Raw genomic sequence first — 16,425 nt, 5'->3', positions numbered from 1 at the left:
GAGAAGTGTGAGGTGATGCATTTGGGGAGCTCAAACAAGGCAAAGGAATACAAGATAAATGGGAAGTGTAGAGGAAGTGAGGGACCTTGGAGTGAATGTCCACAGATCCCTGAAGGTAGCAGGACAGGTCGATAAGGTGGTTAAGAAGGCATATGGAATCCTTTCTTATATTAGCTGAGGTATAGAATATGAGAGCAGGGTGGCTATGCTGGAACTGTATAAATCATTGGTTAGGCCACAACTTGAGTACTGTGTGCAGTTCTGGATGTAATTGCACTCGAGAGGGTACAGAGGAGGTTTAGGAGGATGTTGCCAGGACTAGAAAATGCAGCTTTGAGGAAAGATTGGATAGGCTGGGGTTGTTCTCCTTGGAACAGAGAAGGCTGAGGGGAGATCTGATTGAAATGTACAAAATTTTGAGAGGCTTAGATAGAGTGGAGGTGAAGGGCCTATTTATCTTTGCAGAGAGGTCAGTGACTACGGGGCATAGATTTAAAGTGATTGGTAGAAAGATTAGAGGGGAGATGAGGAACAAGTTTTTCACCCAGAGGGTGGTGGGGGTCTCGAACTCACTGCCAGAAAGGGTTGTTGAGGCAGAAACCCTCAACTCATTCAAAAGGAATCTGGATATGCACCTCAAGTGCCGTAATCTGCAGGGTTATGGACCAAATGCTGGAAGGTGGAATTAGACTAGGTGGATTGTTTTTTGGCTGGTACAGACATGATGGGCCAAGTGGCCTCTTTCTGTGCCATAAACTTTCTAGGATTTCTATGACTCTGAGATACTGGGACTGTTTGCACTGGAGAGAAACAGAGGTTTCTGAAATTCTGAAGAGTTTTGATAGGTTTAATAGGGAAGGATTATTACCTCTGGTTGGGGATTAGTGTTGAGGGTCACCAATTTTAAATTATCACTAAGAGATTGAGAAGAGAGGTTAGGAGAAATTTGTTTATTCAGAGTGTTATTGGAGCATGGAATATTTTGCAACAAGGTGTGAGTGAGACAGAGGGCACTGCATTTTTTAAGTGAAAATTGGATAAACATTGCAAGTAGATGAAGGTGTAAGACTATGGGGAAGAGTTTAATTTTATAGTATTCTGGCAAAGTACAAATACAGACATGACTGGCCTCTTTACATGCTATACGGTTCTATGGTTGTGTTAATGTTGTCACTGTTTATTTCCTTTCCCTAATCTCATTACCTTGCAGTCATCCACATTAAATGCTATTTCCCATTAATCAACCCACTTTCCTAAGCTATCCAGATCCCTATTTAATTTTGTTTCTCTGTTCCCTACAATTTCAAACCCCTCTCGATTTTTGTTTTTTCCTCAAGCTTAGATAACGTTGTTTCTACCCCTAGCTCCAAATTATCTACTTACATTATAAATAATGATGGACGAGCACTAAACCCTGTGGTGCCCCATGAGTGACCCCTTGCTATGACGATGCAACTCCATTTCCAGCCACTTTTTTTCACGTTCAGACAACTTTCAAACCACCTCAGAAGCTTGTGTCCGATGCATTGCCTTTCTACCTTGTGAATGAATCATTTGCGTTATACAGTATTTTAATGATAATGCAAAATTTTAAACTTATCACATTCATTTGTTGTCTTTTGTTGCCTTTCCTCTCCAAAGTCCTTGAACATGTTGTCACCTCCCAAATACATACCCATCTTTCCTGGAACTCCACGTTTGGATCCCTTCAATCAGGTTTCCGTCCCTACCACAGCACCAAAACGGCTCATATCAAAGTCGCAAATGACATCCTATGTGGCTGTGGCAAAGGTAACCTAACCCATCATGTCCTTCGAGACAATCTTCACCTTTAACACGGTTGACCTCACCATCCGACTCCAGTGCCTCTCTACTGTCATCCAGCTGGGTGGGACTGCTCTCGTCTGGTTTCATTCTTATCTATCTAATTGTAGCCAGAGTATTCTCTTCTCCCACCCGTACCGTACCGTTGCCTTTGGTGTTCCCCAAGGATCTAGCCTTAGCCCCTCCTATTTCCCATCTATATACTCTCCTTCAGCGACATTATCCGAAAGCACAGCATTAGTTTACGGATGTACACTGTTAACACCCAACTCTACCTCACCACGACCACTCTCGACTCCTTTGCTTATCTGACATCAAGTACTGGATGAGCAGAAATTTCCTCCAATAAAATATTGGGAAGACTGAAGCTGTTGTTTTCATTCTCCACTCCAAACTCAGTTCCCTAGCTATCGACTCCATCCCGCTCCCTCGCAACGGTCTGAGACTTAACCAGACTTCGCAACCTTGGTATCATATTTGATCCCGAGATGAGCTTTCAACCATACATTTGCGCCATCACTAAGACTGCCTATTTCCACCTGCATAACATCGCCCGGCTTAGCCCCTGCCTCAGCTCATCTGCTGCTGTAACCCTCATTCATGCCTTTTTAACTCTAGACTCGACTATTCCAACACACTCGTGGCTGATCTCCCACATTCTGCCCTTTGTAAGCTTGAGGTCATCCAAAACTGCAGTATGTGTCCCAAGCCGCACCAAGACCCTTTCACCTATCACAACTGTGGTCACTGACCTGTATTGGTTCCTGGTCAAGCAATATCTTGATTATAAAACTCTCAACCTTGTTTTCAAATCCCTCAATGGCCTTGCCCCTCCCTATCTCTGTAATCTCCTCCAGCACCACAAACATCCGAGATATTTGTGCTCATCTAATTCTGGCCTCTTGAGTGTCCCTGATTTTACTCTCTCCACCATTGGTGGCCATGCCTTCAGTTGCCTAGGCTGTAAGCTCTGGAATTCCCTCTCTTCATCTCTCCCCATCTCTACCTTGCTTTCTTCCTTTAAGACACTCCTTAAAACCCGCCTCTTTGACCAAGCTTTTGGTCATCTGACCTAATATCTCCTTATGTGGCTCGGTGTCATATTTTGTTTTATAATATTCCTGTGAAGTGGTTTGAGAGTTTTAGTATGTTAAAGTTGTTGTTGCTGTCAACAAGGTTCCTAATTTCCTCAATGTACTATAATACATTTATGCATCTTCCTCCCATAAATCTACACTGACTCCCTCCTAACAGACCATACCTATTTCGGTGTTTCATTATCCCATCTTTCAGGATTATTTTTACTACTGTACCCATTACTGATGTTAGGCTCACTTCCTGGGTCCTTGAGTGGTATGTTAGCTAATTTCCCCAAACTCTTAGCATTTCAAATGATTCCATAAAGATTATTCTTGGGGCTTATTTTTTGTCTGCTATCTACTTTTAAGTACTCTTGCATGGGTCCATATGGGCCTGGTGTCTTGTCTTCCTTTAACTTCCTCAGCTTACCAATCACTATCTTTTGTGAAATTTCTGAGTGCGAAATTTGGATCTGGAGTGCAACTGGAGACTCTGGGTGCGTGCTATGCTGCTAGCCACTTCTGGCAGAACCTACATGGCATGCCATGTTGAGAAAGGTGCTTACTTGGGCATCTCTTGGAGTGTGCCGGAAGTAGATGACCTGATGCTATCCTGATGTCACACAGCCCTGCCAGCTGATGTGATGCCTATTTATGAAATTTGGACCACACAGGTCCATTGAACGAATTTACACATCACTCAACAAAGATCAAGCGTTCGAGGGGCCAGGCACCCAGCTTGCAGGTAAGGTGATTTTGAAGAACTTCTGGTATTACAAAGTCTCTGGAAGTATTCTAGAGTGTTTTTGGAGGTGTTGTGGTGAGCCCTGGATTTGGCAGGAAGTGTTGCTACATCTTCACAGGGAAGGTGGAGGATTAGAGCTGTCCACACAAAGGCTACCGCAGTTATGGGGGCAGCAGTGGCAGTGCCTCTGGGTCTGCAGCATGACAAGGAGATGGAGCAGGGGGTGCAGAAAGGGCAAGCTCTGTACGATGCCCTCTGCCAATTTGGAGGCGGACTCCTCCATGCTCTTTGATGGTGACAGGAGGTTGTCTGGCTGGCCAGCCAGTGCACCTTGGTGTGCATGCTCATCAACATCCTCTTGTATCCCACCTCAGGGAGGTCCTCATCTGAGTCCTCTGTAGCAGAACTCATTTGTGACCTCACCCTTTGATGTGCTAGCAAAAAATCATCTGTCCTGGTTGCCACCCACTCATGCCTGGTGACTCACCACATGCTGATCCCAATTCTAATCTAGCCTCCAACTTAGTATCTGAGTTGGTGGCAGTGACTGTCAGATAAAATGATGAGCTTTGAATCAGTGCTGTGCTGTTGCTCTCTCTCCTCCTGGGTTTGCTGTGGCAGGCAGCAATTCTTGTGTGTCTGAAAGCAGAAAAACAGAAAGAGGCAGGTTGGGGTGAGGATAGGTGGTTGGGAGGAGTGAAAGAGGACCATGCACACACCATCTGCAACTTGCTCATCATGCCAGATAGCAGAATGAGGGTGAGCTGGGAGTAGAGAAGGGGCATAAAGCGGGAATATACCATCATTATCAATATTCTCAGCGATGTTGGATGCCACTGGCTCTATTCCCCGTGATGTGGGGAACCATTCTCTTCGTAGTGCTGAGGAAATGCAGGTGTCCTGTCCCCCACTGGGGTTCTATTCTGCTCTCTCCTGTTACAAGCCACCTGATCCTGCAAGGGAGAGGGAAGAATGTTAGTGATTGTGGCACTCTGTGTTTGTATGATGTGCCTGCCACAGCTGACTAGCTGGAGGTATGTGGAAGCAACGAGAGCTGGGTGTATGACTGGCAGCATGTGTGAGAGTAATGTGGTAATGTATCTGGACGTTGAGCTTGAGTGCCGAGAGCTAGGGATTGTTGATGGGTGAATGATGGGGGTGTGGTGCTTTGAGCAGCATGAAATACTGGAGGAACAGTGGCCAGGAGATGTCATGTGAAATTGCATTCATTAACCTTGACTACTCGCATGAGGTCATTAGACTTCTTGTGGCAATGCTGCCAAATCCTTGGGTCCAGACTCTCAGAATTGACCTTTCTGACCACCTGCACCTAATCCCGTCTGAGGGTGGTCTTTGAGGGCCTCCTCGCTCTTCCCTGTAGAACCATGGTGTCTATCCTCCTGTCCACCTCCACCACTAAGGCCTCCAGTGCTGCATCCTGGAGCCCTCTCTCTGCCCTATTCCATTTTCCTCGTTTAGAATTGCAGCAATAGTATTTCGCACCAGCCACCTGTAACTCAATGCTGTTTCCCTTTAAGCGGGACAAGCTGCCTTTCAGAACAAAAAGAAAAGCAAAATACTGCTGATGCTGGAAATCTGAAACAAAAGCAGAATGTGCTGGAAATACACAGCAGGTCTGGCAACATCTGTGGAGAGAGAAACAGAGTTGACCTTTCAACTCACTTGGGCGTTCTGCCTTTGAGAGAACTATCTCATTTGTGATTTTGTCCTGTCAGGATATACCCATAATGCACTACAGACAGCAAAGATGGAAATTATTGACCTTTTTTTCCTGGTAGCTGTAAGTCAACCGTGTTTCACAGCCATACAGCCAGGTGCTGAGAACACAGGCCTTATAAACCATCAGCTTGGTCCTAAGGGTCAGCTTGGTGTTATCCCATGCACGTTTCGCAGGTCGGCCAAAGGTGATAGCTGCTTTCCCTATGTATGTATTGAGCTCTGCATCAAGGGACAGATTGTCTGTCACTGTGGACCCAAGGTAGCAAAATTTGTAACCACTTCCAATGGGGTGTTATTTAGTGTGATCGGGGCGGAGATGCAACACCTTGTCTCATGACTACGGTTTTCTTGACACCTGTAGTCAACAAGTTACAGGCACGGAAGAGACAGGTACACTAAATTTAGAGCTATGTGACTACTTCTATATAGTTCTTTATGTATTGTTGATTGATTGATCTTCAGTTTTCTATCTATCCACATATAATGGATTTAACCCCAACTTTAGATGGAATTTTTCTGTCCAATGTTTGTTTTTCATATTTGCCAAGCGATAGCTTCAAAAGCTGCATGAGTTGTCAACTTGAAAAGTTACTACATGGACCTGGTTTGTCTTGATACATAATGGAACATTGCAGTCAGTACACCAGTTTTTGAATTCAGACCAAGTAGAAGAGATCAGTATCTCTTCAATTAATGGCCACATCTAAAGCACTTACTTTCTGGAAGTCAATCTGTTGTATATCTTTGATGGTATTCATTTAGGTTTAAGATCATTAGAGTTCAAGTCCTCCAATGTATAAATGTCAAAATTCTTGTCTAAGATAGGGCAGGCCATACCCTTACCCCATCCTATGTCACATCCCAAACATTCTATTCCTCTGACTCTAAACTTAAGTATGTTTCTCCCCAGCCCCTCCATGCCCCTCTATTAGTGGCAGAGCTTTCAGCCTACATTTTGGAATCCCCTCCCTAACCGCTCTATCTCTCTTTCTATCTTCATAAACCTCCTCAAGGTTTGGTCACAACTTCTGATCTCTGTTTCAAGATTGACAGCCTTTTAATGTCTTATTATGGAGCATCTTGAATCATTTCTGTAAATTAAAGATGCTATATAAATGAAAGTTGTTGATGATCATGATGATTCTGATGATGATGTTGAAAGGTACAAAAAAGGTTATTAAAGTTTAGAACCCTAGAATTTTGCTGATAGATAATTTGGGGAATGGCAAAATATGTGAGAGGCTTCAATGCTTGTTTTCCAGAAGACTAAACAAATTACATGAGATGGGAATGCCTTTTTTCTGTTACCAGCTTTCCATTTTCTTCTCGGGATATGGAAATAGATGTGTATACTTCTTTTCAGTCTCCTGACCCCTTGCCTCCTTTTCGTTGAGAACTGGGACCACGATATTAGTTGTTTACTTGCTTACTTGCTCTAATCTTCATCTTTTTGAACTACAAGCTGTTGTTCTTTTAGTTCTAACACCAACAACATTGAACCTGCTAGCAAGTAGGAATCTTTTGTGTGGCTCAAGGAACTGTATTTGGGTGAGACCAAACAACATTCATCTGACTCATCTTCTTGTTTCTCCTTTGACCATTACCCCACTACCAAATATTGAACAATCATTTCCCTGTCACTGGAAGTTTACTGCCACATCACTCTGCTGCCTCTAATCTCAGTGTTTCCCAATCCCACACTGCCTGTTTCTACCCCTTCCTAAGATTCTGAAAAAAGGACTGCCCCAGCAAACACTTTCACTGGTCCTGCCCACTGAACACATCTTCACTTGACCTCATTTTCTCTCCTCTTGTACAGTTGCTGCCTGCCTGTATCTTCGAATCTTCTGTTGTTTTCTACCATTTTGGTGATGTCAGTCTCCATCCCTCATCTAGTGTACTGTATTTGTTGCTTATGGTATGGTCTTCTCTACGTTTGGAGAACTAAGCACATATTGGATGACTACTTTATTGAACATTTCTGTTCTGTCCACAATTGTATTCCTGACTGTGCTGTGTCTCACCAGGCTGAATTTTACAGTCCCCCCGATGTCGGGGGTCATGGCGGGGGAGTAGAAAATGCCTCTGGGAGAGGGCTGCCATGCACCCCGATGCCATGAGGGCCTGCCCCAATATTGCCCCCCCGCCACTCAGCGATGGGACCGCCATTAACATATGTAAATATATTTAAATCACTGAATTAATGATACTTACGTGCCTGTTGGCTGCCCCGGTGCGATCTTCGTGCCGCTGGCGGGCACTCCCATGCCTTTGAATCCCTGTCCAGGGAGCTGAGGCGGAACACTGGTGGGAAGGGGGGAGCAGGTAAATTTCTCAGTGCGGAAGTTGGGGGAATGGGGTCAAGTTAATATCATTGGTGTAGGGGATGGTGGAAAGTGTTATAGTTTAAAGCGTATGTACTATGTGGGGCGGGGGAGGTCAGGTGGCAAGGGAAGTGTTTTGGGTGAGGACAAGTAATTAATTTTATGGTTATTGGGGGGGGTGGGAGAGGAGCAATATTTAAATCTAAATTTTTTTATTACCTGTTCTTTTAAATATTTAAATTGAATGGTAGGGCTGGAAGCCCTTTAAAAATGCGTCAGTGCCTGCACACAGGCAACTGACGCCATTGCCGGGAACAGACAGCCCACCGCCCTCCATGTCATTGGTGGGGGCGGGGGGGTGTTGGTCCACCCCAGCTATTTGAATGAGCCACCGCGATGAATAATGCAGCAGCTCCACGATGTGCGGCATGGGCGGGCCACCATTGTTTTCACCCACTGCCGATTATGCCGGCGGCAGTATAAATTTTAGCCCACCAGTTCAACTCTGATTTTTTTTTGCCTATTACACTATTCCAACTAAGCTCAACACAAAGTTCAGAAACAGTACCTTTTTTTTCTCCTTGGCACTCTGCAGCCTTCAAGTCTGAGTATTTTCTTGAACAGTACTTGGTGCGTTGGCCCTATCTCATCCAATAACCTTTCACTTAATTCATTTTAAAGCAATTTCTTTGCCCAGTTTTAAAAATAGTCTTTTTAATGCCCTTTCACTGGCTGTCAAATCATGCATCATCCAGCACCTTTTCACCTCAATGCAATTTTTAAATTATAGGCTATTTATGTATTAACTTGAGCCTTCCTGGCTTTCACCTGCTATTCATCCTCTCCCCACTTCTTTCAACTTTTTTCAGTACTATGAAGGGTCTTGCTTATTTCCCACTTCACAAATCCTGATAGAAATGCTGCATTTTCCCAGCATTTTGTTTGTATTTCATATTTCTAGCTTTTTCTGTTTTTCTGTTGTTCCTCTGTAGACCACCTACTCTCTAAATTCTCACGTATTTTGTTTATATGTTATTGATGTATTGAACGTCATTTTTCTGAAATTAATTTTAATCACTATACATTTTAAACCTTTGAAGATTCACTATTCTGTGCAATGAATAGATCTCCTGCCATACATTGTTACCGAATAATGGAATGGAGCCTCAAATATAACTTATTTTCCATTATAAAATCCCAATGAACTTGCTTGTACCCTTTGTTTTTAGAAATGTACAGAAAGCCTTATTTTCTGATGTATGAAAAAAGCTTCTGATTTAACCTGAATATTCCACATTATTTATTTATGTTTTCCATTCAATTTGAGAGAATTGAATTTGTCTAGAAAGGAGCTTTGTGCAACTGATGCAGTAAACATCATCAGCTTAGCCCAGTGGTAGCACTCACCTCTGAATAAGAAGATTATGCATTCAAGCCCCATTGGATGATATGAACATATATTTAAGTTTAGGATTTCGGTGTAGCACTGAAATGTTTTATCTTTTTGATGAACCATTAAACCAATGTCTGCCTGTTTAGGTGGATGCAAAAAATCCCATGGCACTATTTGAAGCAAAACATGGGAATTCTTCTAGTGACTTGCCTGATATGTATCCTCAGGCAACCCCAACTAAACAGATTGACCGGTCATTATTCTGTTGTTGTTTGTTGCACCTTTCTGTGTACAGCTTTGGCTGCTGCATTTTCTTACAGAACAACAGTGACTACTTTAAAAGTAACACTTTGTCTGTGAAATCATTTGAAACATCCTGTGGAGGTGAAACGTACTATATAAATGCAAGTTCTTTTCTTAACAGTCAAGCGCACCCATTTTGAGGAAAATATCAAAATAAATAGCGAAAGAGGACTAGGGATGTTACATATTAAGGTGTGGTAATTATGTTTTTGAGCATTTCTTTAAGTACTCAGAAAGGAAAATCAATCTGAAGGCTATAAAGCCTATTATAACTAGTCATAACAGCTTGGCTGCGTTAAATTATTTTTGCATTTGAGTTACAAGAGGGTCCTCTCGTGTGCAATAAGATCACCATCAGCTACTCGAGGAGATCTAGAGAAATATTTTGTACTGTTACCCCTCAAATGCAGTGAGTATAGATAGTTATTGTGATACTGAGTGGAGAGGTATTTACAGATCATACAGTATTTACACTTCACAACTCATCTTAATCTAATATTGCAAATCTTTCAATTATGTTCAAATTATGTGTAAACACAGGAAGGTAATTGAATATTGGCAGCCTTTGCTCAGAAAGTGTCATTAGTCAGGGTGACATAGTTCTCACTTGCTCAAGCTTGTTTCCCTCACTTATTACCTCAGTGTTGTATATAGCTAGTTCCTTGATTTTTTTTTTCAAAGCTCAGGACTGCTGCTGTGGGCAGATGGCAGAGAACACCAGCACAAAACCTGCCACTCAAAGTGTGACAGATGACTGTAGCTACAGAAAACCGTCCCTTTGTTTGTCTTGCTAATGAGTGTCCTCATTGCGGCAGGAGACTTGAATAGTTAATTATCTGTAATTCGTAACTGTAACAGGTGGTGGAGCTAGAGGTAAGGGTTAACCATTCAAAGCATAAGCCAAAACTTGAAAGACAATTGTGTCTTTGCAGTTTTCGGGCAATTTAAAAAGAAAGGAATACCTTTACCTCTTAATGAATCACTTAATTATCCAGTGTGAATATTTCATTGTAGTTTGGAATAGTCATTCCAATATAATGTAAGGTCTTCCTGATATTTATCTCGTATATTTCAGCATGGGCCACTGAAATATTTTCTGGACGCGTTAACTTTTAATCCAGACCTCATAGAATTGTTGTAATTGTAAAGTACTGCATATATAGATAAAAGCTTTGCTGTAAACAATTACTGACTAATGATGGATGCTTCTATCATTTCATCTCGTCCTGATGTCTCATTGAAGAATCACTTTATAACCTTAATCACATTAAATTTAAACAAGTTATTTTTATATTATTTTCTGTTTACTATTAAGAATATATATTTGACTCAAACTGTCCTCATGAATATAAGCTAGTAAGTTTATTTGTGAATTATTTTCCTGTAGGCTGGGATAAATGAAAATAGAAAAGTAGCATTTAAATTACTTTGATTAAGTGTTTTCTCATAAACACCTCCTTTAATAAATATTTCCTAAAAATTTACATTAGTGAAGAGTAAAACTGGTCTTTCTGTAAATTGAAGAGAAATGTTCAATAGCATCAACCCGCCTGCACAGGCTATGCGTGACAGGCATGCAAAGCCATGTTAATGTTCAGAATATGAATTATCTCCGGGTGGCTCCATCACAAAGTAGAAAACCAACTGTGTATATATCAGCAGACCTGATGGACTCCATGTGGCTTCAAGCCTGAAAACTTCACTACTTTGACATGTGACGTGCTCTTTATGACTGTGGCAGTACTGTCAGTGAGGAATGGCAACAATGGCAACAAGCTCCCTCCTTAGCTCTGCACTCTGCCACCCCTGGTGTTGTCCGGCTACACACTCCCCTGCCTGCCTAGTTACGGACAGCAGTCCTCGAGCACACAGGGGGATGTGGGTGGATGGGCCACAGCTGCCTGCCTGGACACAGCTTCCACAATACATGGACCTGAATGATGAGGGCACACAAACAGTATGATATGTATTATTCTCATCAATAAAATGTCCCCATGAATTATTGTCTTTGTATGTAATGTACTAACAGCTTTTTACCAAGATTCGGTTTTGGAGGGGTCTACTTTTTTTTCCCTCTGCACATTTCTCTTTTTTTGTGTTTGTTTCCTATTCATATTCCAAATGATTCATAAAAGCCAGAGAGTTGGATGACAGGTCTGTTGTGGAATCATTTTCATATTGGCTACACAGCTTGCCATTTCTGCTTTTTGTTTTCTGTTCTGACAAAAGAGTTCTGTGATTTTGCAGATCAATTTTGACATCAAGGACACCATTGAGAACGAACAACTCGTTGAAGAAAATGAAGAACTGAAGGAACAAATTAACTTTCTGAAGGAGAATACGAAAAAGATGTCAGAAACCATTAATTTGAACGAAATTCAAATAAAAGAATTAGGTATTTTTAGATAATACAAAATAATCTATAAATGTACAAAGACAGTATTAGTTTGAGAGATCTTTGACTTGAATTAAAATTTTTGGGGATGTGCGATTTCATGGATTGTCACAGGAAAATGAGAGGCTGTTTTCTATTTAGTCTGGCTACAGGTAAATGCAAGGTGCATATTTTTACAAGCATGTTAGAGGAAGTAAATATTCAACAGGTGTTACTTTTGCCACACTAATGATACAGGTGCTAGAGTTTACAAATAGTAACTGTTTTATCTATGCGCTGTCATAACTTAGATTGCAGTTTTTTCTGTCTAGTGTTAAAGCATAGTCATCATACACAGGCTGATATAAAAAGTATTCTTAGCAGCTACTATCATAGTGTAATTAAGAAAAATGTGTGTGTATGATTTTCACCAATTTTAACTTCTCACGTATTCTTTTCTTTTTTAAAATGCTCTTCTGCATTTCATCCTATTAGTTTGCCACTTTTGTTCCTAATGGAGCAGAATTATAGACTATCCTAAAGAAACTCAATTCATTTCAGTGCATTGAATGAGGAGGCATGACCCCATCCAAAAGTGGTACCAATGAGAAATTCAACACAGTTTCTTTCTGGTACCCCAAAGACCTGAGAGTTGATGAAACTCTTCATTCATGCAGAAGGAAATTTGGACAAGTCATTTCATGGGAACTTGAACTGCATGGGTGTGATATGCACATTGCTTTCTTTGCAACGAATTGTTGCATGGTTTCCACAAACACGTTAACCACATAAATGTTCTTTGTACTTTAATTGATTAGATACAGGGCAAGAAAATATTAAGTTGTATTTGACAGATACCATATTACTTATTGCTGTTTGTGAGCTGATTTAATGGTGCGTCTTGCTTTTGATAAGCAGTGCTTTGAGCAGATAAAGAACCACCTGCTAAACCACTTTGTATTGGCTGTGACTAACAGAGAACGACATTCATGGGCTGGGCACACAGCCACACTTGGCCCTTGAACTACTACCATTAGACCAGCCGGCTAAACAGCAGGGGCAAAGCAGTGAAGGTCAAGGGTAGTGTTTAGGGGTAGAGTCCTGCTAGGTGCTCCATCCAGTGTGGATTCCAGTAGGCTGTGGAGTCTGACCTTCAGCATTGAGAAGGAACACAGGCATCTGAAGATCTGATTTTCACGGTCTGCCCTCCTTCTTTGTTCTCAGGCATGGAACTTAGAATACTAAAAGAGAAAAGTGCAAGAACTGAGAGCAAAATGCAAAAGGTACTGTTTCTATTAACAAATATGAAATAACTTGCTTTTCAAGTCACCTTAAGGAATTAAGTTATGTATTTGGGAAATAACTTCCCATGGTAGGTACTATAAATGGGTACAAAAGTTATTCTTATTTATATTAATTAAATATGACTATGTGTCTTTGGGTTTAAATATCATTTAAAGTAAAATATGATGCTTCATGAGTATATACAGGGACCACATTTACTAATACAGTGCCATTAACATATAGCCGTCCTGCTGAATTCATATGTAAGGAATAAATGAGAATAATAGTTGTTTCACTTTGCTGTGCTGGGTGATCAAATATTTGCTTACCTTGTCTTCTGGTTGTAGTTGTTTACATCTGAAGAGAATTTGAAAAAACAATTGCAAGTTGAGAAATCCAGAGGGGAACAAATGGTGAGTAAACTGCTAAGCTACATCAGTTTCCTTGATTATTGCAATAATGGCAATGTAGTTTGCCAGATTACTTTCAATTTTATATTATTTGCAATATCTACAGTCATGATTTCCTTTATATTTATGTACTTGCATCTTAAGCCAGTGAAAGCATTGGGCTGGATTTTATAGAGGTTTCGACTTCGGGATCCGTGGTGCGGGGTGGGGTGGGGGGGGGGAGGCGAATGAAGATTGCCCTGGATGAGGCCTGCCACGGACCTTAGCGCTAGCAGGGCCTGGCCCGATATTGCCGGCGGTGGCGAGGCCTTGTGGTGGACCCCTGCCGCTCAGCGATGGGACCACCATTTAAATATTTAAATAAATTAACTTACCTGAATAAATGAGTCTCCTATCACCTCCTGAAGTCCTGCACCCCGGCAGCTGGCATTGCCGTGCTTTTGGATCCCTGTCCGGGAAAAAGAGACGCAACACTGGAGGGGAGGGGAGAGGAGGTAAATGTCTCAGTGCGGGGGAGGTGGTTAGGGAATGGGGTCAAATGAACATCATGGGTGTAGAGGATGGTGTGAAGGATCATAGTTTAAAGTTTGTGCAGTTTGCCGGGGGGAGGTCAGGTTGTGAAGGTAAGTGTTTTGGGGGGGAAGGGCAAATAATTAATATTGATATGGGGTGGGTGGGAGTGGGGCAAAAGAAATGTATTTATTTATTTTAATTCAAGGTTACTTTAAATATTTAAATGTCCTGGTAGGGCTGACAGCCATTTAAAAATGGCGTCAGCACCTGCGCACAGGCAGCTGATGCCATTGCTGGGGACAGACAGCTCACTCCCTCTGCGTGATCGGGGGTGGCTTGCCCCGGCTATGGAAATGAGCAGCAGTGCTTGGAATTGCGGTGGCTGTTTGGCGTGCGGCCCACATTGGGGGGCCGCCATTTTTTTTGCCTGCCGCCAAAATCAGCAACGAGCGTATAAAATTCAGCCCATTGCGTTGAATTCGAGTGCCGAAAAGTTGTTGATGTAAACCAGGTCATGTATGAAGGTGATATGAAAACGTACTCCTGCAAATATAAATTGAAAGCATTTTAGGCTGGTGTTGCACTTCATCCAGGTGTTAGACTGTACCTGCACTCAAGACTTCTGAATTTTGTTTAATGGCATAAATGTTCATGACAGTATAACCTGACTAAGACTTTGTCCTTGACGTGATTTCTAGTTTATGGGGCAAAAAGATCAACACAAATTATATTCTGTTCTATGCAACTCACACTCTGCTAATAGTTGCTTTTGAAATAGTTCCAGTGTAAACTGCACTCTAAGGGCTGGATTTAATGGACCCCCTCCCCTCACCAAGATGGACTAGGAGGCGAGGGGGTGGCCCATAGAATTGCGATGGGAAGCAGGGGTGGAGGGCCCATCACCTTCCCATTGCACTGCAATTAAGGCAGGAGTGGGATAGGGCTGGCAACGGCCTTCCCACCCAGAGTCTGATGAGGCCCTTAAAAGGCCTATTATTAGCCACTTAAGGGTCTCTTTTACCCGCCACTGGGGGATGGGGCCGTCCTCCATGAGCAATCTGTGGCCTACAGAGGGTGCCTGGTGGAAAACAACCCATCTCCCTGAAGTTCCCCCCCCCCCCCCCCCCACCACACTCAACACCCACTCTCCCTCCCCCTATCGCCAGGGCTTGTCAGACTGGCCCCGGCAACCCTGCCTCACTCACCTCAGGTCTCAATCTCCAGCACTGGGCCTAGTCCATAGGCCTTCTGCAGTACCGGCAGTGGCCAATGCACCCAGTGGCATTGCCTATACTACTGAGCTGCCAGCTCTCTGATTGGCCGGCAGATGACCAAAAGTTTTTAAAAATTATTTTATGGGATATGGGCATTACTGGCAAGGCCTGCATTTGTTGCTCATACCTAATTGCCTTTGGCTACTGAGTGGATTGCTAGACCTCATCAAAGGACGGTTAAGAGTCAGTGACATTATTGTGGCTCTGGGGTCACATGTAGGCCAGACCAGGTAAGGACAGCAGATTTCCTTCCTTAAAGGACACTAGTGAACCAGATGGGTTTTTATGATTATCGTTTCATGGTAGTTTCATGGTACCATTACTGAGACTAGCTGGGTTTTTATGATTATTGTTTCATGGTAGTTTCTTGGTACCATTACTGAGACTAGCTTTTAATTCCTGTTTATTTTATCTGATTAATTGAATTTAAATTCCACCAGTTGCTGTGATGGGATTTGAACCCATGTTACCAGGGCATGAGCATTTGCCTCTGGATGGCTAGTCTAGTGACATTACCACTCCACCGCCATCTCCCCACCCACCTCCTGGTCAACAAGATAGGTTTTAAGGAGTGTCTTAAAGCAGGAAAGTGAGGTAGCGAGGCAGAGAGGTGTGGGGAGGGTATTCCAGAGCTTAGGGCCTAGGCAACTGAAGGCACGGCCACCAATGATGGAGCGATTAAAATCAGGGATACTCAAGAGGCCAGAATAAGAGGAGCACAGATATCTTGGAGGGTTGTGGGCCTGGAGGAGATCACAGAGATAGGGAGGGGTAAAGCCATTGAGGGATTTGAAAATAAGGATGAAAATTTTAAAATCAAGACGTTGCTTGACCCGAAACCAATGTGGGTCAGCAAGCACAGGGTGATAGGTGATGAGACTTGGTGTGAGTTAAGACACAGGCCGCAGAGTTTTGGATGACCTCAAGTTTACAGAGGGTAGAATGTGGGAGACCAGCCAGGAGTGCATTGGAGTAGTCAAGTCTAGAGGTAACAAAGGCAGCAAAGGTAACGAAGAACTCTATCTGGAGGTTTATTCCACATGTTAATCACGCTTTGTATGAAGGAAAATTTTTTGCCCTAAAATGAGCATTTTCTAATTTGAATCCCCTCATTTCACTCCCACAATTTAATTTAAAAGAATTTGTTCGGTTAATTACATAT

The 16,425-nt window shown here is 42.5% G+C and overlaps 1 protein-coding gene across 7 annotated transcripts in view; it reads left to right on the top strand.

Annotated features, from left to right (window-relative positions):
* c2h10orf67 (chromosome 2 C10orf67 homolog) overlaps window positions 1–16,425 on the top strand; it is a 479,419-nt gene that overhangs the window by 158,787 nt on the left and 304,207 nt on the right. For all 7 annotated transcript variants that reach the window (XM_068051701.1, XM_068051710.1, XM_068051719.1 and 4 more), the window contains exons 6-8: window positions 11,656–11,803; window positions 13,007–13,065; window positions 13,414–13,479. In XM_068051701.1, coding sequence (XP_067907802.1) covers window positions 11,656–11,803; window positions 13,007–13,065; window positions 13,414–13,479 — 273 coding nt within the window. The remainder of the gene's footprint in view (window positions 1–11,655; window positions 11,804–13,006; window positions 13,066–13,413; window positions 13,480–16,425) is intronic.

This window comes from Heterodontus francisci, chromosome 2 (assembly GCF_036365525.1).
Source record: "Heterodontus francisci isolate sHetFra1 chromosome 2, sHetFra1.hap1, whole genome shotgun sequence".
Taxonomy (NCBI): domain Eukaryota; kingdom Metazoa; phylum Chordata; class Chondrichthyes; order Heterodontiformes; family Heterodontidae; genus Heterodontus; species Heterodontus francisci.
The sequence above is the reverse complement of the archived record's forward strand: the minus strand, read 5'-3'. Positions and strand labels throughout refer to the sequence as shown.